At 43.2% G+C, this 23,857-nt stretch overlaps 1 protein-coding gene across 5 annotated transcripts in view; it reads left to right on the plus strand.

Annotated features, from left to right (window-relative positions):
• The window catches only part of ARHGEF18 (Rho/Rac guanine nucleotide exchange factor 18), a 1,645,252-nt gene that overhangs the window by 675,033 nt on the left and 946,362 nt on the right, over positions 1-23,857 (plus strand). For 4 of the 5 annotated variants that reach the window (XM_069649229.1, XM_069649230.1, XM_069649231.1 and 1 more), the window contains one exon: positions 16,490-16,602. In XM_069649229.1, coding sequence (XP_069505330.1) covers positions 16,490-16,602 — 113 coding nt within the window. The remainder of the gene's footprint in view (positions 1-16,489; positions 16,603-23,857) is intronic. The other variant, XM_069649233.1, reaches the window with a different exon arrangement.

Below are 23,857 nucleotides of genomic sequence, written 5' to 3' on the forward strand. Positions count from 1 at the left end.
AATGTAGGGCTGGCTTTACCAGATCTTGAAGTATAATACTATGTTGCTCAGATTGGATATACCACTGTAGCAGTGGAACAAGCAATTGTTAACCTCATGAACCTGACTGTAGCATTCCTTTTGGTCCCACATGCACCCTATATGTCACTAAATAGAGTGCGTGTAGCAGTTATGTCACTGGATAAGCGATTTTAATCAAATGGGCAACACCCTATTACACTTCAGGTCGATACAGACAGGGTATGGAGGCTGGATTGTTAGTTTGACAGTTGGTTTTGGAGGGAATTGGTTAAACTTGTTTATTTAGCTAGAAGATCTCTTTCAGGAGTAGCGTTTAGAACGTTTGATAGATACAAAGTTGGGCAGAGTTACGGCATTGCACACAGTGATTTATTATCAAATTGTGGAGAACTGAGAATGATCTCAACCTTTCCTGCTGCCCCAACGGAGCACCCACTGATTTAAATATATGAAGATAGCTGGTATGACCAAAGATGCCATTATCTCTGTTCTATATTAAATGGTAGTGCCATGGGAAGCTGCTCCAGTGGTAATGGTGACGAGAATGTGGAAAAGAGTATAAATTTGGTTATCGGTGATGAGGTGTGGTCAAGTATAAAATTCTGTAGGAACCACACATACATTTCTGCACTTAAGTTCCTACATCAAATGTAAATAACATCTACCAAATTAAAGACATCTAATCCAGTAGTTCTCGTGGAGTGTCCAAGGTGTGGGAAGGATGGAGCATATTTTGTCCACCTGTCGTGGTTTTGCTCTAGAGCGCCACTGTTTTGGAATGTGTTCATGTCTAAATTGAAGGAGATAACTTTCCCGACTACCTCTGTACTTCGTTTATTGGGCGACATGGAGAATGTCCAGAAGAGGCTGAAAAGGTTTGTGGTTTGTGGGCCTAGCATTGCTGATTATAAAGTGTCAAATGCATATCGCTGGATGGGCACTTGTGGTCCAATATTGCATAGCTGGTTCAGGAACCTTGTATGATGTAATGTACAAGACACCTACCGAGAAGTAGCAGTGGTGGGCCCGAAACCCAGGGATTTTTTTCGACCATACATTTTTCAGTGTATTTGCATGAAGCAACCAATCTTGCATCTTTACCTCTGGCTTTAGGATGATAGTAAAATGTTACGTTGTAAGTAATAGGCTCGGGATGATAGCTCAGGGGCAACGCGCTCGCTTAGGAAGCAAGACGCGGAGCAACACAGGTTTGATCCCCGGGTCTGCACTTGGAAACCTCTGGCTATTAAGCGCATTGTAAATGACCAATTACAATATAATTACAATAGGAAATGGGGATGTTCCTCTGTGGATACAACATGCTTGTTCGTTTTCGACGATAACCAGATGCCTATACACACCTGATAGCATAATTGCTGTTGATGAGGTTTATTTAAGGATGATTTTGGCTGAGATTTGTCAAATTGATTATCATCCCACTTGAAGAGATAACTGTATCACAAATGCTAATGATCCTGTTTAACGTACCTGTTGGTATTGTTCTGCATTCAAAATGAATGAAAATATTTTTAAAAAGAAGGAAAGAGCATTGTCTGTCACGATCAATAAGTCATTTGCATATGAGATTGTTTTAAACTCTTAGCCACCTACAACCACCCATTTGACGACCTAGATTTTTCTGGTTGCCTCCAAAAATGTATCCTTCGCAAGAGTATAGCATATGTTCCTTCAGCAACATTACATTCAGAAATGCAAAGCCGATGCTCTTAAAGAACCCTTTAAAAACTGTTCTAAATCCTAAGCCAAACCCAAATCTTTCAAGAAAATAGGCCAGGTAGGCTCAATTGAGCTGACCAGAAGCCTTGTCGGCATCATTGACGATTGCTCCAAGAACATCATTGTACAGCCCGATGTTCGTTCCTTACCTTCCCTTTATAAAACCAGCTTGCGATTGATTACCTTCTCCATCACTTTTTCAAACGAATTGCAAACCTCTTTGCCAATATCTTTGCAGTTACAACATTGGCGAGATCCTATAGTTAAAGCAAGACATTGTGTCTCTCCCAGGATAGGTGAGATCAATCAAATCTGCATTGTAGGTAGACTTCTCTCCTACACCCCAATTTGATATATTCTACAGAATCATGGTGCCAAGAGATCCAAGATTTTACTATACAATTCTGGAGGAAGACCATTGCAGCCATGACTTTTTGGAATCTTCGTTGTTACTTTTACACTTCGAACATCTTCAGCACGTATTTGAGTCTGTCAGGTCAATGTCTGCTTGATCCAGGTGTTGGAAAGTGGCAAGGTTTACAAAGAAATAATCGAGACCTACCCTAGATACTTTAGTCACATCTCTATGTAGGATAGACAAGTACTGAACAAAGCGTTATTTAAAACCTCTGTGGTAGTTAACAATTCACTGGTCTCAAGACCTCACCGAAATGATCACACCCACATATTCCACCTTCTTTGAGGGGCTGAGAGATCTAACCCTGTGAGGTAAAAAATATAATCCCGATTCATTAGGTGAACCTCCCTCCAGAGGTGAGCCGATTAACTTCCATTATAGAAAGCAATCCTGTCCAAGACGAAGTTCCAACCCCCTCCCAGGAAAGACCTTTTCCCTTCTTAAGTTGCCAAAGCTGTGGCATCAAGTCTTTCAAGAAAAGAATGAATACCACAGAGAGTACACACTACCCAGGATGAAGCAAGTATTCTCAATAATTACCTCAGCCAACAAATCCCTCCCTTCCCAGTCCTTCACCATATGTCTCACAAGATCCTGCACAAGTTTCATAGCACATCTGAACAGTGGACCCAAAATGTAACTTCACAAAATCCATCAACTTGTTGGCTTAACAAAACACAGGGTAGACTCATAGTAGGGCTAAGGAAGACACCACAAATGTTGCAAATCATAGTACCAAACCCAACAATGGAGGTGTAATGGATGAGAGGGTTGGCAAACTGACTCCGACTAGAGGATGGGGGACCCCTTGCAACCTGCGGAGGGATGGGTATCAGGGTTTTCACAAGAGCCAGTCCTGTCCCAGAGGCAGAACATGGGAGTTGGTAGCGGCCCAGTCTGAGACTCTTTTACCTATGCCTGCATGTCTGCAATAAGAACCACACTTTCTTGCCCCTTACCTGTATTGCACAATGTGGCCAGTTTCTCTGTTTGTCCTGTAAGACTACATTTTCCAGAAGGCCTGGTAATGAAGGAGCGAGTAAGCAACCCAGCCAGGTGAGAGAGGCAGTGAGTAACTATGGAACGGCCAAGCAATCTGCTCGTCAGACCTGTAACTCCATGCGAGAAGGGCTGGCACATTTCTTAGTTTCACAAGGTTCATAGAGCGGACCACATATCGAGCCTGTGCCACAGATGATTCGAGGGGACGGGGAGCACTAGGTTTACCTTCAGCAGAACAGCAGAGCGGTCCCCACATCAGATGGGCACTTCTGATTGTAAGGGTGCGTACGAGACCGACACAAAGGTGGCATAGTGGTTGCTGTAAACTTTTATTGGGCTCAAAAGAAAAGGGAAAAACCTACTTATCCCTAGTGCGAAGAGGGGTTTCCCTGCCTCAAATAATAAACTAAGGAGACTGTCAGACTGTCCAAAATCATTCATGTCCACTTGTGTTAAATTCCATTTCTTTCCCTTACACTTATAAACAACGAAGGATAACGTCTCTTCTGGGTCCAGAAAAATTACTCTCTTCTTCTGGACAGAGGATCTGGTTTCTATTGAGGTTTCTAATACCTGGAGGAAATTACTCCCTTTCCCGTAGCTTTCTTCTCAGTGTCCAACACCACCAGGCAGGAATGATTTCGTTCTCCTGGTTCTTACTTCCAGGAGGGGAAAAGGACTCCCTTTCCCCTGGCTTTCTTTCTAGGTTTTCTTTGGCATGGGTCTCAGACCCTGAATGACAGACCTGATTCTCTCCTTCCCCAGGTACTGCGAATGAGAGGGATGGTGCTTCTCTTCTGGGAATAGCTGGTGCACTATCCTGCCAGGTATTTGTGTGGCTTCTTCCCTTCCCCTGCTGTTAGCAAGATGTACTGGGCTCACTTTCCTGTTGGGCGCTATTATCACTTTACTCTGTGATTTGTAGCTTCTACTGCTTTCTGGTTCCCGGAACCTTCTTTCTTGGCTTTCTCCAAGCCTTTCTACTTGCCACCTTCTTAGCTCCCCTTTGCACGTTCGGTAACCAGCTTACCTTTTTACTTGGTCCGCATAGGTTCCGACCTCTCCTAGATGACTGTGGTTGAGCTGGGGCCTTTTCCAACTTTCAGGGACTTCTTGTCGTGTTGGGCTTTCCCGTTTCTCTGGCCGGTGCGGTAAACGTTCCACGCTCTTACCCATCCTCGGGGACGCCAGAAACCACACTCCGCCAGGTTAGTAAGTGGCCCTACCACTATGTCGACTTCAGAGTGTCCAGCTCCCAGCTCAGCGTCCCGGTTCACACTTCTCCTTCCTGTCTCACTCGGCTTCTCGCGGTTCCTCCTGTGAGGACTCGACAACATGCTTGGTCCATCTTCCCTTTTTGTTCCATGACTACCAATAGATTGTCCATATTGACTAAGTCCGCTCCAGTTTGTTCTGCGCACGTGCTCTTTAGAACTCTGTTTCTTCGTCTTAGTTAAAATATTGTTTTCTACTGGGTTACTGGCATTCTTCTTTGTCCCAGGATCCACATGGGTAGTCCTTACTCTTCCTCGTCTCCGTGTAAGGCAGTGAGATGGAATGGTCTACCTTACACATGTAGATGGAGGTATGTGAGACTATATTTCCCTGCATAGGGTAACAGGGTGGGGGAGGTTTTAATGGGGTGGGTGGATACCGTATTCTTGTCTCAAAAGGGGTTTCCCTCCACATATGTTCCTCCCGCTATGTTCCACCCTCACTGGGACTATCGGACTGTGGCCACATTGCCCTGACCCAATGGGAAGGGTCACCTACCCAGGGAGAAGGGATGACATCTAAGGCTTCAACACAAGATGCTCCATTTGACCCTGTTACTGTATCAAACTCGACTTTGAGGATAGTCTGAGCGGGCCGTCAATTCCAAATGCAGACGTACCCATGTAATGAAAAGGGGCAAATCTTCCAGCTGCCATGTTTGCTTACGTGTAACACCTCCCCTGGGGAAAAGAAAGCCGTCAGTTCACCCCCATAACCAGGTGGGGGAGGGAATGAATGGAGAGGGAAGTGGGGGCGGGGGTAGAAAGTAAGGTGTGAGATTGTTCGGGTTAGGTCAAGAGAGGGGCAGGTTTACCAAAAGACCAAATGGAGAAGGGGTGTGCAGAGGAGCATGGAGAAGGATTGCTTAAAGAATGTGCAATGTGTGAGGCATTGGTTGGTGGGAGAAAGATGTACTTGGGTGTAAGATTACGTGCAAGGAGAGTGAGTGAGTGAGTCTGTCATAGGGGTTGTTGTAGATGAATGAGTGAATGGAAAGGTGACCGGTATAGTGAAAGGAGGGTGACTGGGCAAAGGTGTGGGTGGGGTACAGAGGGGTAGTAGCATAGAGGGAAGAGTGGTAGTAGCAAAGAAGGGAGAGAAGTAGTAGCGGAGAGGGAAGAGTGGTAGTAGTGGAGTAGGAGTAATGAGAACACCAGAGGGTTAGAGGTGAAGAGTAAGACTGGGTTAGACGAAGGAGAGTGGGAGGAGAGTAGAAGAATGGGAGAGGAAAGATAGTACTTCAGGGTGAGGAGTACAAGGACATGCCAGGAAAGAACAAAGTGAGATCTAAATATTTGAAAGGCACTTCTTGCAACAATTGAGTTGAGTTGTGGTACCCATATTAGGATTCATCTGGATTGTTACCACCAGAGGGGCACTGATGGGAAGGGCATTTTCCTTAGGCCATCACGACCAGCCTGTTGGCCATTAGGGGGGGGAGGGTACCGATCTCTAGTGATCATCCTGGGCTTGAGGGATGCCTGGCCCAGGTAGGGAACTGCCTGTGGAAGTCCCTTAGTGTGAGTGCATTCTCAAAACCTTCAGGAAAAATCTTAGAGTTGGTGTGTTCTTGAGGCCAGCACTGACAAATGCCACCATTTCAAAGACTACCAAAAATGTAAACCCTAAACCCTATTTCGACTTGGTCTCGCTGGGTAGCATCCCCTATCAATATCCTCCATTAAAACAGCCCTAGCAATTTACTAATGACTACGTTTCCACTAAACTCGATTCACATCCAGCTTTCTTAACTTTTTTTAAAAATTAGAAAGTATCAAATCCATTACTCTCCAACATAATTCATAAAGTATGTCCAAAAATGGTCCCTTCTGAGGGGTGGAAAAAAAGTAAACAATTGCATCTTCATCCTTTCGATTCCGAAATTAAGGAAAGAAAGGATCAGATGAAGCAGCAATTAAAAATAAGCAGGAAAGGGGGGCACAATTCCACTTATAGGGTGGCCTCAGAACTAAGTAAGGTGAAGCAGTCATATCGCAATTGGATAAGGAACAGCAGGGCTCTACAAAACGAAAGGGAGGGCGAGAGATTCTGTTCACTAATGAACTCAGTAGGTAACACGCTAGAGTTAAAGCAACTTAATACCATTTCTGAGGCGGGAATGGGTTGAATATTGCCATACGATTTATGCATGCACAATGGGGAATAGCATACAGAATTTAGAATTAATGGTGGGCCCATCAGAAAGTGATGACCACAATTATGCAGCTGAGCAAGATGTTATCTTGTCTTGCTTTAAGAAAGCAAGTCGCTCTTATGCTCCAGGGCCTAACAGACTGACAAACCTGGTATTAAAATTTGACCCTGAAGGCTAGTCTAAAATGTTATATTATCTATTTGAAAATGTCCTCACAAAGGGCCGTCACCCATCCTCTTGGGAGACTTTGTACGTGGTTCTCATTCAAAAGCATGGCCCAAGAACGGACCCAATAACTATCGTGCCATTATGGTGATGGACGCCGTTAGTAAGATCTTTGCGTCCATTATCTGGATGCATCTTACAGTGGGCTAAGAGTGCGGGTATGCTCCCTAGGTTTCAAACCGAATTCCGTGAAGAGCAGGGCACAGCACTAAATGGGTTATTGGTAATAAACCTACAGGATCTTGCTTGTTCTGGTAAATCGATTCCATCTGTCGTGTCGCCTCAATAGATCTCACAGTGGCATTTGACATGGTCAGTCATCAGAGGCTGTGGGCCAAACTTAGGATATAGGAAATTCCCTGTTCTCTGCTAAAAATATTGGTAGGTCTGCATAATAATTAGAATATCCAAGTCCGATTGAACATGGAGGGCGGCTTGTCAAGGAAGATAGACCACCACAGGTTTGAGACGGGGGCGCATTTTAGCCCCCGGTCTCTTTAACCTATAGGTGCCAGATGCAGAGGACTTTCTGACTCGGGATGCTTTTGCCCATCACCGATGAGCAGGAATAAAATACATCTGTATGGCATTTCCCCACGATTTCATCTTGTCCGACCGCACCCCCATAGATCTTCAAAAAGTTTTGCATCATTTTCAGTTTGCAAGAGAGAATGCCCTCAGTATTAACTAAAAAAAAAGACAAAGATCTTAAGACAAAATCGCAAAGAAAGATGAAATGTACCTGGTGTCTGGATAATTCCACGGCAGAGATCTGTCGTAACATGATATATTTAGGGTTCTTAGTCCTCGACAAACAAAATGAAGCCTATGTGAAGGACTTTGTGAGGAGCAAGGCCTTGGCATTAACAGGCCAGCTGCATATAATTGATAACAATTATGGTACATTTTCTTTGAAACCAGTAATCTGATGATACAAGGGTATAGTGCCAAAAGTGTTGCATGAATTTGAGGCACTGCACCTATGGGTGGGTGGCACATAGAACAGGTGGAGGCACTCGTATGGAGGAAGGTGTTGTCTACCTAACTCTATTCCAGCATCAATTAATTATTAGGTTTGAATTGGGCCTAAAGTCCCTAGCGATTCGAATGACAAATCCTCTCCCTGTATCGCAGAATCCCAGACTCCTTTCCCCCAACCCCCAAAGATTCTCTATATGAGGACTTTCGTTTTCTTTTGTTGGACAAGAATGTGAACAGGGTAACTCTCTGGGGTAAACCAGTACCAAATTACTTGATAAATGGAGTTGATGCAGGAAACCCTATCGACTAATCCCTCCATTGTTAAACATAGACTTTATCAGCAAGATAAAACAAACTATGCATGGCTATTCCTCCCTTGAACACTTAAACAATGAGCATAAGCTAATGGGCATACTGGCCCATTACCTGAATATATACTCTTCTGTGAAGGTAAGGAATGACTAAATGAGTTTCCGGTTCGCTATGCATTCAACCAGACAGATCTTGACTCGTAGAGGAATTATTCAGAGAGATGCTTATTGCAGTTCTGTAACATGAAAACTGAAATGGAAATACTGCAGCACTTATTTCTATTCTGTAAAGTGTTACTCCTTCTGAGAACCCCGTACCTTGAGAAAATCATGGTCTGGCTTGAGATCACTGACATTGAGAAAATCTGGTTTAGATTGTTGAGCCACTCTCAATCCTCTGTGATGGTGGCTGTGGTGGGTTTCGTGAGCTTCATAAAATGGGCAACCGAAAAAGAACAAATCGGAGTGTGATTTTTGGGTTTGTAATTTATTTTAAGATTGAAATCACTGATTTTAGTTTATGAACGTACCAATTTTCTAATTTGTTTTTTAAATGGTGAATTTTCTTGTTTCTTTTTTCTTGTTTTTTCTTGTTGCAAAAGGTTGAAATGTAATTTAACCAAATGCTAATTAAAAAAAGAAGCATCAAATACCTTCAAGTTGCAAGTCATTCACCCGCTGCCAGTAGCGTTTCAGTGCAAACACCTGAAACATATCTTGCAGTTTCAGACTTCCCTTTTGTATTCCAGAAAACCTATGTGATCTCAATACATTAAGTAACTGGGGAGGTAGGCACAAAACAAATCATGTTCCAGCCCACCACTGACTGAAACAGAAATTGAAAAAAAACTTTCCATGATACATGGCCTATTGGTTTGTGCTTCCCAGCTCGCTGCATAACGCTGAGTGCGTGCCCCAGAACTGGATTTGTATAGCCTAATAGACTAATTCTGTTCATCGCCACTGCTGACAGACCATCTGCTGTGTCTCACCGGCTGTCTACTCTAGGTGTGCCTGTAGCTCCACCACATAGTGCACCATTCACAAATGAATTTGACAGTGTTCATGGCTGTGATCCAACACCCTGCACCCTCAACATGAGTGCCCCGTTCCTCTATTGTTCATAAACATAATGATAGTTTTCAGGCACTCACTCTTGCATATACTTCAGAGATGGTCTCATCGCACCCTACCATATCGTAGCGATCTCTACCGCTGCCAGTTGCCTGTCCTTGATTGCAAGGAACAATACATGCCTCATCTCTTAGCACAGCAACTGTTTGCAGACACTCAGATGATGCAAGATGTGGGCAAAGCTCCCAAGAGGTTTGCCCATTATCTTAGCCTCACAGATGCAGCAGTTGTTCTAGTCTTGGCCGTAAATATGCAAATAGCTCTCCACATTCATTTTCGCCTGGCATCAGTGCCTCCCTTTTCCAGTGTGACAACTGCTGATCTGCCACTCTGCAAGGCCTTGAAGCTCGCTGCCACATTTAACCCCTCCTTGTGTCTGATCCCAATGAGTAGAATTCCACAGAAGCTGCTTGCCCCACAGACCCCTTTGAGCATCTGGCATACAGTGGTACATAGATCAGTGTTGCATTCCCAATACCCAAGGGGCAAAGCGGATAGTGATAAAACAATAAACCAGACACACACTGTCATCTGGGCGAGTCGATTTTGGGTCCTTGGCTGAACTTTTTAGGATTGCACTGTCATCCATGTTTGTGCGGGGGGAGGTCTGATTGTCTTGTAAACTTCATTTTGTTCATTGACATTCGTTATTTACTATTTTACTTAATCTTGTGTATTCTTTTGCTTTATTTCCTCTCTGTTCTGTCTCCATGTATTGCTAGTTACCCTATCATTATTTTGTACTAACTCCTTAATTTTGTGGAGTGATTTGGCAGATGGAGCTATAGAAGAATAATTAAACCTTACCAGCATCTTCATACCCCAGATGCTCTCCGTTTCATTTCTGCACTCCTCCACGTTTCCTCTAGGAGTTGTTGACCAACGATAAATACTGCAACTTGGAAAATGTGATTTTTAACTGTATCAGCAGCTTTTGTTGTCATTACTGTACTTTCTTCCTTCAGCGTTTTTACAACAAAATAGTCGGAGGTAGTGGGCTATGTGGAGGAGAGATTGTGATGCATCTGGGTATTCCCAAAATGTGCTTTGCAAGCTCTGCTTTCACTGTACACAGGTGAAGGCTGGCAGTGGTAATGATGGGCTGAGCCCTGGAAGGCAACCAAGCTGGCAGAGATGACCAAGATTCTTATGGGGCCGGACTACTGAAGGAAACAGTGCCATAACTCTGCACCTGGAGTGGCATATAGGTGTGAGTACTTGTTCACCCTGGAAAACATTCTGTGCAACCTACCTCTTCCCATGGTGATGGTGGAAACGCTGTAGCACAATGACCACAGGCAGTAGATGTGGAAAATGCATGGAAGCAGTTGAAGATGGCAATTGAGGAGAGCTGGAAGATACCCTCTTAGAGTTACTGTGACCATCTTGGGTGAGACCTGCCCAACACAGTCTGAAAGACTGGAAGAAAGACCCTAAGCAGGATTTGTTTGGACCCACGGCACACTCCTGAGTCTCTGAATTCACTGCCTGCTGACCTCAGTTCTAGGTCAGACCACGTTGAATTAGCAGTCAAGCCATTAGATCTCAAAATAGAGGACCTGCAGGTAGGGTTGTGCAGACAGAGAAGACAGTCATAACATAAGAAGAAGCAAATAGGAGGGTGTAACGGAAGAACAGTGAATTTTCCACTGGCATGGAGGAGGTTCAAAATTGTACTAACAATAGTATTCTGAAACTCATTGAAACTGTGAAAATCCTTGATAATATGCGCAGGGGTACATAATTGAGGGTATTTTGGCTCCCTCATGATATCAAGGATGAAGGCGGTCCTGACAGCATTAAGTTGTTCCAAAGATGGAAATGGCTCACTTATAACACAACGTGCATTGTAACACGGCCAGTACTCTGACCTTGTCAAGTGTGGATGGGAACTCCTCTTAGCTGTGGGTGGAAGGTCTGTCGGGGAGTAATCCAGAGCCACTCCTACCTTGAGGTGCACAGTGGCAGCTGAGGGTCCCAATTCGGAGCTGGATCTCATACAATGCTATGTGGACAACTGCACAGCACACAGCAGCCCAAGACACCTGAAGAGAAGCCCTTCCCTGCAGGGCCACTAGACCAACCACAACCTGAGAAAGGGTTGGAACCCCCAAATAGAACTTCACTTACCTTAGGAGTAATTTCCATTTTACAGGCAGGGAAGTTGGGGCTAATTTGGTTAGGGACATACTACCAATCTGAAGACATGTTCTGAGATAAGAAAGCCCAGAGGAAGCAGAAGGGTGTGGGTTGTTCAGGTGAGGTCATAGAAGGTAGAGGTGGCAGACAAAAAGACCAACAGAAGGAAGGATGGTTGAATGGACAGTGGAGGCAATTATTGGAGCAGGTGAAGTGTTACTTCGTAAGTGTAGGTAGTACTGTAGTACTGCAGTGTTAGTTTGTGTGGAAGAGTAATGTGTGGTCTGGTAAGATGTTGTATGGGGTGATTGTGACGTGTTCAGAAGTGAATTAAAGCAAGGTCATTGAGTAGTGGTGTGGTGGAGGCAATAGTGTTGTCAAGAAGGAAGTAGGAGTGCAAGGGAATGTGCAGGAGTGTTATCAAAGGGCGTAGGCCATGGTGTGAGATTGAAGGGACAGAGGAGTAAGTAGTAAAAGGGGGAGGAGTCTGAAGGAGGAAAGTAGTGAGAGATTAGCATCAGACCGTGAGAGTATGAGTAAGACATTGGCGTGAAATTAGACGGAATATCTGCAAGGTACAGTTCCATGTCCCTTTAGAAAATTAACCTATTGGTTAGAGTAGTGTAAGAAGTTTAATGAATTTAGTAAAACACTGCCATGTGCCTTTAGGTTAACATTGTTCGTGTATCTAATCTTTTAGTCTACTGAGGGTCAGTATCTATTAACTGGGGACTAAGGACGTCTGGATTAGGGAGGAGGTGCTTTTAGACAAGAGCAAAGGAGACGGAGAGCAACTGCCCCAGGACTCGAACATTCTAGTTAAGACCCCTGAAATTTCCCAGAGATTTCAAGTATTATTGTATTTATTGAGCGCAGACAAAGCTTCGAGAAGCAACAAAGCGCTGTACAGAAGTATAAAACAATACAGATGAATAACAGTACTTTACAGAGGTACGTAACAGTGCAGATGCATAACCGAGCGCTTTTCAGAGGTAACAGAACAGATATACAGCGTGGGGTGGAATACATAGAGGCACAGAGGAGCAGTAAAGCTGTACGGGGTGGTGGGTAGCAGAGAGGCATGGGCGGCTTCTAGCGAGTCATTTGGTGTCATGTGATAGCCTAGCTATTGAGGCAGAGAGATTCCTTGAAGAGGTGGGTATTGAGTTATTTTCTGAATTGTAGGAGTGTGGGGGCGAGTCTGTTGCTGACTGGGAGGAGGTTCTTGGCACTTAGACGGAGAAGGCTTGTTTTCTGGTCCTTTATTTTTTACAGCAGTGAATTAACAAGTCTGCACATGTCCTGGCTTCTGGTGGTGCACTGTCCACCAGATATGATGAGTTTCTCCGCAAGTTAGCTGGGTAACTTGAGGGCGACTGCCTTATAGATGATACAGAAAGACTTGAAGGTGATTTGTGCATGCAGTGGGAACCCGTAAAGGTCGATGGGGTTGATGTGGTTGCATCTGCATAGACCCTTGATGAGGTGTGCGACCGCGTGTAGGTCAGATCTTAGGGACACAAGGTAGGACGACTGGAGGTTTTTGAGGAGTGCATTGCCCCCCTCCAGGTGGGATAGGACCAGTGCTTGTACGGTGGATCTAAAGCTGTCAGAAGGGCCTGACTTATCGCAGGAGGGAGAGCTGATACTAAGATGTCTGTGTTTTCTTAGCTATGTGCGTCTTAAAGGAGAGTTATTTGTCAATAGCCCAAGGGACTTGGCGCAGGAGGTGAGCTCTGGTGTGAAGCCCTCAGAGTTCATGGTTGATGGCCAGGTCTGTATGTCTGGGTGTTTGGTGATGTTGGTTAGAAGTAGGAATTCGGCCTTGGAGGGGTTGAGCTTGAAGCATGCACTGGACATCCAAGATTGGATCAGCGAGAGGCAGATTTTCAGCCTATAGATGTCCTTGATGGAGTCGATCTTGAGGTATAGCTGTGTGTCATCTGCGTATCTGTGGATGGTGTGTGGCTTGGAGGGCTCCCAGAGGCTCCATATACAGATTGAAGGTCACTGGGGAGAGGATGGATCCCTGCGGGATTCCACAGGTGACAGGTAGCATTGGCAATTCATAGGAGTCCATCTGAACAAACTGTTGGCGAGGTAGGACTTGAACCAGCGTAGGAAATGGTTGTTGATCCCCATGCGCCGATGTAGGGTGTCCATAAGCGCCTGGTAGTCTACTGGATGCTAGGAGGATGTCGTCTGCATATAATGTGGCTTTGGTGGTGGTCAGGGTTTCTACCAGGTCCTCTGTCGAGAGTGTCTTGAATGTTGTCCAGGCTGGCTGTGGAGATTTTCGTGATGAGGGTCGTGAGGTGGGTCTGTGGATGTAGAGCTGGTGTCTGTGCTGGTGAATCCAAATTTTGCTGACTTTGTCTATGAAGAAGGTGTTGATTGTGGTCGATTTTTCGATGGAGAATGGTATTGCCCGGGCGGGTAGCAGGTTGACGCAGTGCTTGACCGCTTTGAAGACGGCTCTGCTTTTGTTGTCTGCGTCTGCTATTGTGTTCTGATGCTAGGAGGCCTTGGCTGTGTTGATGAGTTGTCAGTAGGTTGCTCGGAGCTCCTTGAGGAGCACTAGGTCAGATGTGGGTTCTGAAGCAGCGTCTGGTTTACTCTTGTTTCCTGATAACTCTTAATGAGGATGTGTTCTTGTGCGTATATGGGTGATGATGGCTTCGGTTTGGAGGTGCATTGTTTGACAGGCACGTGTCGGTCGATGGAGGCTGAAAGGGTGGTGTTGATTGCTTCCAGTCGAGAGTCGCAGTTCGTTTGGGGGTTACGGTCCGTGTAAGGTGGAGGTTGGCGATGGCTTCCACCAGAAAGTTCTTGAAGGACCTGAAGGTTTGTCCGATGGGTTTGTGCTGTGAGTGCTTGAATGGAGTGGTGTGCAGGATGTTTAAAAGCACGGCTAGCTGGTTAGACCAGTCAAGCGCAAGAGGAGAGCTGTAGTGGAGGGAAGACCGTGCCGTGATCTTTAGGTCCAAGATGTTACCCTTGTGTGTTGGGGCTTTCGTGTGCTGTGAGAGGCTGAGGGTGTCGGGGACCGAGAAGAGCTTCATTCATTGGTTTGGTGCCCTTGTTGCCTGGGAGGTTGAAGTCCCCTAGGAAGATGTAGTTGGCATGTGTGAGTGACATGGTGGTGATCAGGTCGGTGAAGTCTGTTGTGCCGTCTGTGATGGCAAATAGTCTTCAGCTGGCCATCTGGTGCAAAGGGGTTTGTATAGGAAATCGCTATCTGCTGATTTTCCCTGATTTTGAGCCACGAACCTTGGGCAGAAAGAGGCTCCATGTAGAAATCAAAAAGGAATCAGCGGTAGCCGGCAACTTTGCAAAGTGACTACCCGCTGTGAGTCATACATTTTCTTTAGAAGGTAAGCACGACTATTTTCTCTCATATTTGGCTGCAAGCAGGATATTTATTTTTATTTTTCCTTTCTAAGCACCCAATTTATTTTGGTGGTGAATGGCCCCTTTGGTGAGGTGGGTGTGGTGCGTCTGCTGTTTGAAGTTTAAGTGCAGTTTTACTGCGTTTTGTACTGCAATCCACTTCTCCCCCATTTGTGTAAAGACCAGCAACATTGTATGGGTGGGTACGGTGGAGGGGCGAGCATTACTTCCCAAAATATTTCAGATGGTTTGGGCTGTGTTGATTCATTTTTAAACAGTTTCCAATTTGATATTGTATGTGCTTTTTCTTTATATTGTTAGTGTTTTTGTTTTAAAGCAATGATTTTGTAATAAAATGAGGTTTGTGTTCCTTTGGAAGAATGTTGTCCTTCCTCACAAAGCACCAGAAATGATCACACCTTGCCTTTCCTACGATACTGATGAAGCATTTGGGGATTTGCTGAACCTGGCTAAAGGTTTTCATAGAACACACACGCACACGCACGCACACGCACACACACACACACACACACGCACACGAACACACACACGAACACACACACGAACACACACACGAACACACACACACACGAACACACACCTCTCTAAACTAAGCTTTTTTGTTTTGTTTTTAACACATCAGCACTTGGATTTAACCCTGCTACCACTATTGTTCATTACTTTCTTGAAAAAAAAACATATGCACATTGTTGCATCGAGATCTGCTGACAGCTCTTTGTTTGAATGTGGAGAAGTTATTCTCTTAATGAGGGAGAAACCTCTGATTTTGTCCATCACATCTTTAGTGAGATCACCTAATATCAGCATGTTACCATTCCAAGATAAGTCTTGTACCTCCCTTGCATGTTTAACAATCTGTTCTCTCACAGGGAACCTTGAATATTTGACAATAATCTGTCATAGGCTCTATGATGCCTTTCTGTTTACAAGCTTTTCCGTACCTGTAAGTGTAAAGATCTGAGTGAACTCCTGGCCTTGAAATGCATTCATTGAGTATTCTTTTTTTAAAAATCAGATCTTACACTTTATCCACAGGGGCACTAATTATATTTTGTGAACTTTAAATATCTACAACGGCCTGTTGATTCCCAATCATCTCCTGCTTTGTCATTTCAGTGACTTGAGACATTATATATTCTTCACTTTGTTTAAACATCTCATCTTCTCCTTTTGGTTGCTTGGCTGTGTGTAGTATGGGCTTGAGTTGGCCATGGCCCCATAGTTTTAAAAGAATTCACCTACAGTGAATGTTTCAGTTCAGCGGTCGGTGGGAGAGCAGGAGCACTGCTATTAAACGGTCATCTCCAAAGCCTGCTGTTCTGGAATTGGGCATGCATCTTTTATTTGCTTTACAAATTGGTGGGAAAGGTAAAGGCAGTGGTTCAGAGAGATCCTATATTCTCATGTTTAAAAGATCATCCATCTTTATTCTATTTAGCTTAGGAGTGTCCCTCAGATCTTCGTATATCACGCTGAAGGAATGACAGGGCCATGCCCTCTCATCCATTGAATCCTTGATTCACGATAGTAGCCTTTTAGGTACATTGTACTCTATCAATCACAATAAGGTTAGTAGCATTGTGTAAATAAATGCTTTTAAAGAGTGTCTTCACTGTTCAGATGCATTTTTGTTCTCTCCATGTTGATGTCTGTATCATAACCATTTCCCCTTCTTTTCAGGCAGTTCACGGGAGAGATGGATGACTTTGATCATGGGTATAGTAAAGGTAGGACTGCATCGGATGACTCCATCTCGCTAGCTCCTTCAACAACAGAATCGATTTTTGTAGAAGGTATGTAGTTGGAATCGTTCAAGCATATATTTTGCAATGGCTCGTGCTTAAGGCTCTTATGGTTCCTGGTTACACATCTATTCTAAAGACATTATAACTAGATCAGTCAATCTTTATTAAGTTTGTGTTTTCAAACTCCCTTTCAAGACCCAAATGTATTAAAGACTTGGCCAGTCATTTAAAAGCTAGAGGGGTTCCAGTAAATAGGTTTCTATTTGGTCCAGTGGATTTTACGTTCTAGTGAAAACTCATTATTAAAATCTCTTTATTGTTGTCATCAACTGAAAATGCAGTGTACATTGGAGTCATTTTAATGTGATTTCAATGTTGCTAGTTCCAGCTATTGCCAACTATAGTTTACATCACTGTGTAATGTAATTTGGTCCTGTCCTGTCCTGCCCTTTTGACAACCTTGTTACACATAGTCTCAGAGTATTTTGGGTTGTATGTTTCTCAGAATCTACCACTATTATAAGTATTATGACTGCATTTAGGTCTTCAAATAGTATGGTTGAGCAGACATAATTTATCTGAACTTGCCATTTCTCTTTCCCATCTATCCCTATGTAAGGTTTGCACCTGTATCTTGAAGCTGGTTTGAACAAAATAGGTTAATGTAAGATTCCAACTGTTATAACATATCAAGGTCAGATTAATGTATTTTGTTATACATTGTCATGTTAAACAAAGAGGCAGCATTGTTCACACCCTTTCTCTGGTAAGCTCTCTCTAGCAATGCTGCCTCAGACTCTATTGTGCAAAACAACATATTACTTGAGCTATATGTAAACCAACACGATTCAAAATGATTGCAAATGTGTGGGCACTTCAAAACAACTTCAACAGCTAAACGGTTATTTGTCTTAACATAATTTAAAGGTGAATACACTGGGGCCAACCCACTTACTGCGAGGTAAAAAGTCTTGCTTTTCGAATCATGCCACTGTCTTTTTTTCCTTTGCTGGGTACAGCTTAATCTTGGTCCTGACCTAGGACGAATGTTCAAATGCAGACGTCCAATTAATGGGTTTTACACCACAATACCCATCACAACTATAACTGTTTCATATTTCATTTAAGAAAGTGAAATCAGAACAATATTTAAAGTGCAATAAATGCTAACCCTAAGAAATTTAGTAAGGTGCTTGATGCGTTATTCAATAAAAACATCAACCATAAATAGACATAATTCAGTATGAGTGGACACATTTAATTATCAATTGAAACATTCCTTACAATTCATATCAATCAACTCATGCAGATACATGCCATATTGGCTTATTACCGGTAAGTGGAAAAATCAATTAGCATTGCTGTATACGCAATAAATGCTAATTCACAGAAAGATGTAAATAGTAATAATACATACGTTCAAAATAACAACTGCTTGTACTTTTGCTCAATTGATACTTATTAAAATGAATGCATGTTGCAAGTAAATTTGGCCCGATTGTATATAAATATACTCATCGAATGCATTCTAATTATTTGGGCAAGACAAATATGATAATCTTAATGACACAACATAAATGAATCATCCTTCTGGTTTAGGTTTTTAGAAGGAAACAACATCTTTATTAATTGCAACTGTATCTTTTCTTCCTTGAATCTGATTGAGGTTACGTAATTCATCTGTGTGTGTATGTATGTTAATATGGAACCATTTGGTTTATAATTTTTACTTGGATTGAAACCAGTTTTAGGATATTGTATTTATTGTATTTTTCTCTTTATCTTTGTGATGAGGCTTTTTTAATGATTCTAATTCTATTTTGTATATGGGTTTTATAAACTAATACAATAAAAAATGACATAAGAGCAATTGAAAACTATACATTTAGACAATATTTTAATTTTGCTAACGGTATTATGTATAATTTATGACAATGACAGGTTAGGCCATAAACTTCAAATTCTATTGCAATGAATAATATTGCTGATAATAGTGCCTCCATTTTACTTTTTCAGTTTGAAAAATAGATGGCTTGCTTACACATTCTGGAGAATCCAGATGGAAAAGACAGAGCTTGCATTTCAAACCAACAGGGGTTTCTTGCTGTAACATAATGACGTTTTGTAAGAGAGCCCCCTAGTTTCTTGCCTCGTTTATGGTTTATTTCGAGTTACTGCTTGAAGCGATTTGCCCTCTCTTAATAGATGCCAATGTTTATTTAAAATACCAGTGATTTTTGTAACAAATCTGATTTTCCCGGATATTAACTGGTTCTCTCTGATCTTGTATAACACATTTTTGGGAATTTTTGAAGTTTTCTAAAAAAAAAAACCCTTTTCAATTAACCTTCGGTTTATAACCCATCGAACTCACACACACACCTTTTTTATCAGCAAGTAGTTTTAAAGTTGCAGTCATTATAGTGATATCTTTGTCCTCTTAAGAATCCTGAGTTATTTATGTTAATGACATTACTAGAACAATAAAGGGAGAAGCATGCAGAATAGAATGACCATTTGTGGCTTTTAGAATCATTTTAGTCTGATTGTTTTGTACAAGTATCAAAATGTCCCAACGTTCCAAATGACTGTGGCTATATTTTTATATGTATACATTTTATTTCAAATCATTCCTATTACTGGAATTAACAAATGTATTCACCTAATCTTATTTGTAAGAAGAATTCATTATTAAAGAAGCAATAATAATGATTTAAAACAAAATCAATTTCTAATAGCATCAATGAGGATTCTTTTAAAATTCATGGACCAATTTATGAGATAAATATCAGCAGCTTTATCTGCATGTGAAATGACTGCACAAAGAGGAAATATCTAATAAAACTAGAATGCAATATTGTTCCATTGGTTCAGTGATAGAGCCTATAGACCTATAATAGGTCTACCTTGTGGATTGGAAATATTTGTAGGAACTGAGGAGAAAGTTGGAATGGTGCGATATTTCAAACTATCCCTTGCTGACCAAACCTTTGCCATATATTTTCTTTTAAAGCATAATTGTATTCAGTAGTTGGGTCTTTATAAAGAATAGAAATTATGATCTTTCAGTTGTTTGTGTGCCTCATAGGCATATTTTGGCCCCATAATACCACATTGTCCCCTTGTCTGCGATTTATTAAACCCATTTTTGCTAATTTGTGGGTTTGAAATAGCTAGCGGACATTGATTTCTTTTTTTTGTGTGATTTTTTTTTTAAAATTTTGTATTTATTTATTTTTTGGGAACCTGTCAAGTTTCTAGAGGTCCGCCTTGACTTGATGTACAAATTGCTTACAAGGTTTGTCACCCACAACAGAAGGAACAAAAAAGGACTTGGGTTTATAGTGACTGAAGATTACATTCTGTGGCATAAGGACATTTTCATCATTATTCTCCACTACCACGCCTTCATTTACCTGTCAACAAAGATTAAACCTAATAAAGCCTTGGTTTATCTAGGACTCGTGGAATTTAAGGCCCAATAATATTTGTATAGGTGAATTGCTAATTGCAACATGTTTATGTAACCAAAGCGATGGTAGCTGATTGCATCCCTGAGGGCGAGGGAAGAGACAGCTTCATGAACCTGAAAAGGGATGACAAAGAGGCCATTGGTGAGTCTCTGCAATTAGGTTTGGACATTGCTGACCGTGTCCGCAGGGTCATGACGGCAAGCAAGGTCATACGCAGGTTTGTGTGGTTGAGGAAGTCAGGATTTGCAACTGATATACAATCCAGGCTCCTTAACATGCCCTTTGACGACTCATTTATTTGGAAATAAGGCGGATGATGGCCTTGAAAAGCTGCAAACCTCAAAGGCAGCAGCTAAGTCCTTAAGTGCTGCAGTCAGGCAGCCACAGCATTTTCACCCCAGTGGATCATCTTGGAGGGGGAAGGTCTTTTCGAAGAGGACAGAGAAGATTCCCTCGTGGTGGACTAGGGAGATGTGCAAAACCCGCCCAAGCAGCAGCTGCTTTACCATCAGCCGCTGCTTCGGCCACCTCAAAACCTCTCTGAGGTCTTGACTCGCGAAACCCCGGTGTGAGGCACTCTCACAGCATCTGAAACAGTAGCCCAGGGTGATTGCCTCGCCTTAAAACCTGAGACCTTGTTCCAGATCCATTCCTGTTGCAGGAAATTCTGACCCTATTAGAGAAAGGTGCTATAGAACCAGTATGGAGAGGAACAGAGGATGGTATTCTCCCTAATCCCCAAGAAGGACAGAGGACTGCGACCTATCTTGTACTTGAAATACTTGTACAAATTCCTCAGGAAGGACAAGCTCAAGATGGTCACACTTTCTCAGACCCTTCAGGCCCTCCAACTCCAGGATTGGATGGTATCATTGGACCTTCAGGATGCTTACTTTCATATGCCAATCCATCACAAGCACAGGAACTACCTGAGGTTCGCCATTGGCAGCTCTCATTATCAGTCTCGAGTTCTGCCATTCGGGCTGACCTCCACCCCTAGGGTTTTCACCAAGTTAATGGCAGTGGTGGCAGCAGGCCTCAGGAGCGGGGGATTCACTTCTACCCCTACCTGAACGATTGGCTGATCAGGGCACATCACCCGGATATGCCGAGGAACATCTCAGTATCACCTGCCACTCCCTCCTAAGACTGGCCTTCTGTGTGAAGTGTGACATGATGCCATCTCAGAGACTCCAGTTTATTGGAGCAGTCCTTGAAACACTTGTGTCTATGCGCGTTAGAAATGCCATATCATATCCTGGATACATCCTTGGGGAAAAGCCTCGCCTTCTGAGGCGAGCTGGTCACCAAATTTCAGTGTGCCCAGTGTCTTCCGGCCTTCGACTTTTGAAGTTGCTCGGCCTCATGGCATCCTGCATTTTTCTGGTGCCAGAGGCTCGCCTGAAAATAAGATCCCTTCAATGGGCTCTCAGAATACAGTGGTCCCAATTTTCAGGAAGGATGTCAGACCTTCTTCAGTTTCCAAGCAGTCTCAAAGGACCTTGTGTGGTGGGCCTACGAGGACAACATTCTGACAGAACCTTTTTGGCAACCTTGGTCAGAGATAACAGTAGTGACTGATGCCAATGATCTGACTATCAGCGGTCGTTGGTTTCCATCAGAGTCCAAACTACACATCAACCTTTTAGAGCTGAGGGCAATCAGACTACTACTGAAAGCCTTTCTGCCCTCTGTACGGGGGAAGAATGTCCTGATAATGACAAACACCACATTGGCCATGTACTACCTCAACAAGAGAGGAGGCGTAGGGTCACTACCACTGTGCATAGAAGCAATGCAGCTATGGTTCTGGGCAATTCAAGAAGGAATCTCTCTATCTGCAGTTCACCTAGCCAGAGAAGAGAGAACAGCGGAGGAAGCTCTGACCAGGCAGAGCAGTCTCCCAGGAGTGGGAACTAGCTCAGGAAGTACTCAAGAGATCTTCACCCTTTGGGGAAGTCCTTAAGTGGATCTGGTTGCAACAATTGTCAACCGGAAGTGCAAACTGTTTTGCTCCAGGGAATTTCCTCCAAGAGGAACTCTAGGATATGCGTTCATAGTGGACTGGGAGTTTCCACTCCTGTATGCATTTCCTCCAGTCTCCTTCATTTCCCACTTCATCAGGAGGTTGATAAAGTTCAGGAATTCCATGATCCCAATTGCCCCAGATTGAGCCAGGAGGACCTGGTACCTAGCCTTTCAGGACATGTACATCTGCCCTCCAATTCGTCTTCCACAAACCAAGGATCTTGGTTGTGGTTCTCCACCCAGAGGTCAAGACACTCGGCCTTGACGTCTGGTTTCTGAGAGGCTGAGGTACAAGGATTGGGACCTCCCGGAGGACGTAATGAAGATTTTGCTTTCTCCCAGAAAGCCAGCATCAAAATCCCTATACTGCTGCCGTTTTTAACAAGTTCTGAACCTAGTGTAGGGAAAAGGATGTGGTCCCTTCTCAATGCAATACATGTACAATGTTATCTTTTCTACTACACTTGGCAAATCTGGGGCTCCAGATTGGAACAATCAAGGGTTATCTAGCAGCGCTTTCAATATTCAAGTGCTTCTCGGAAGAGGCATCCTATTTAAAAATAGCCTTAATAATTCAATTTCTTACAGGACTCACAAATTTGTTTCCTCTTACACCATTCCAAGTACCTACTTGGGACCTTAACTTGGTTTTAAAGTTTTGACGTGCTCTCCTTTCAAACCACTCCATTCCTGCCCTTTAAGGCTGCTAACTTAGGAAACCATTTTGTTAGCGATAACATCAGCCTGCAGGGTGAGTTGCAGGCATTATCCTGTAAAACTCTGTTTACCACGTTCTACAAGGATAAAGTTGTCCTTAAGGTCAAACCCTCTTTTCTATTGAAGATTGTGTCAGATTACCCTAAAGCACAAAAAATGGTGCCTCTGGCTTTCTATCCTCCACCTCATCCTGGTAAGATTCCATACACATGAACCGAGGAGGGCTTTTATGTTTTGTGAATTGCAAAGTTGCGACAGCACAACCAATTTTTCATTGGATATACAGGACACAAACTAGGTCTGTCACCAAACGGACCCTATCCAGATGGAGCATACTGGTTATTTCTGAGTGCTACAGGCTAGCTGGGAAAGATCCCCTGGAAGGTTTAAGGGTTAATTCCACTAGGGGTATAGCAACTTCCTCTGCCCTTCAGAGGGGTGTTCCAATAAAGGACATTTGAGAGGCAGCTACCTGGTCCACCTTCCACATGTTCACTAAACATTATTCTTTAATCACTTTTAACAATGAAGTAAGATTTGGGAAGGCAGTTCTATGCTCAATACTGGACAAACCACTCTCAATTCTTACTCCCTCCAAAAGAACCTAATACTGCTTTGGGAGTCTCTGAATACGTGGGAGGACACAATCCATTTGAGTAACAAGTTACTTACCCCTGCGAATGTTCTTATGACTGGATGTTCTTCCCACGTATTGCTCATTGCCCTCCCAACCTACCCCACTGTAGAAGTTCAGAGCTTAGGCCTTTGCGTTCTTTTAAGGTCTGATCAATTAAAGGCACTTATCAAGGCTGTTAATTCTGCATATGGTGGTGAAAAAACAGAACAGAAGCCAATTGGGGTTGCATGTGGTATATTCACTCGACAATGTCAGCCGAGATGGACGCCCTCGAGGCTCATCGCCGACCGTCTCGACGCACAACGCCCTCTGCTGAGAAACAATTTCCAAAGCAGCTGAAGCTGAAAATTAAGATATCATAAGATGAGGAATTTGTGGGAGGAATATCTAGTTGAAAGAATGTTACCAGGGATAACTAACTTGTTCTTCGCTGACAATACCAGTTAAA

The sequence above is a fragment of the Ambystoma mexicanum genome, chromosome 1p, assembly GCF_040938575.1.
Source record: "Ambystoma mexicanum isolate Mex_15411 chromosome 1p, UKY_AmexF1_1, whole genome shotgun sequence".
In the NCBI taxonomy this organism is placed as follows: Eukaryota; Metazoa; Chordata; class Amphibia; order Caudata; family Ambystomatidae; genus Ambystoma; species Ambystoma mexicanum.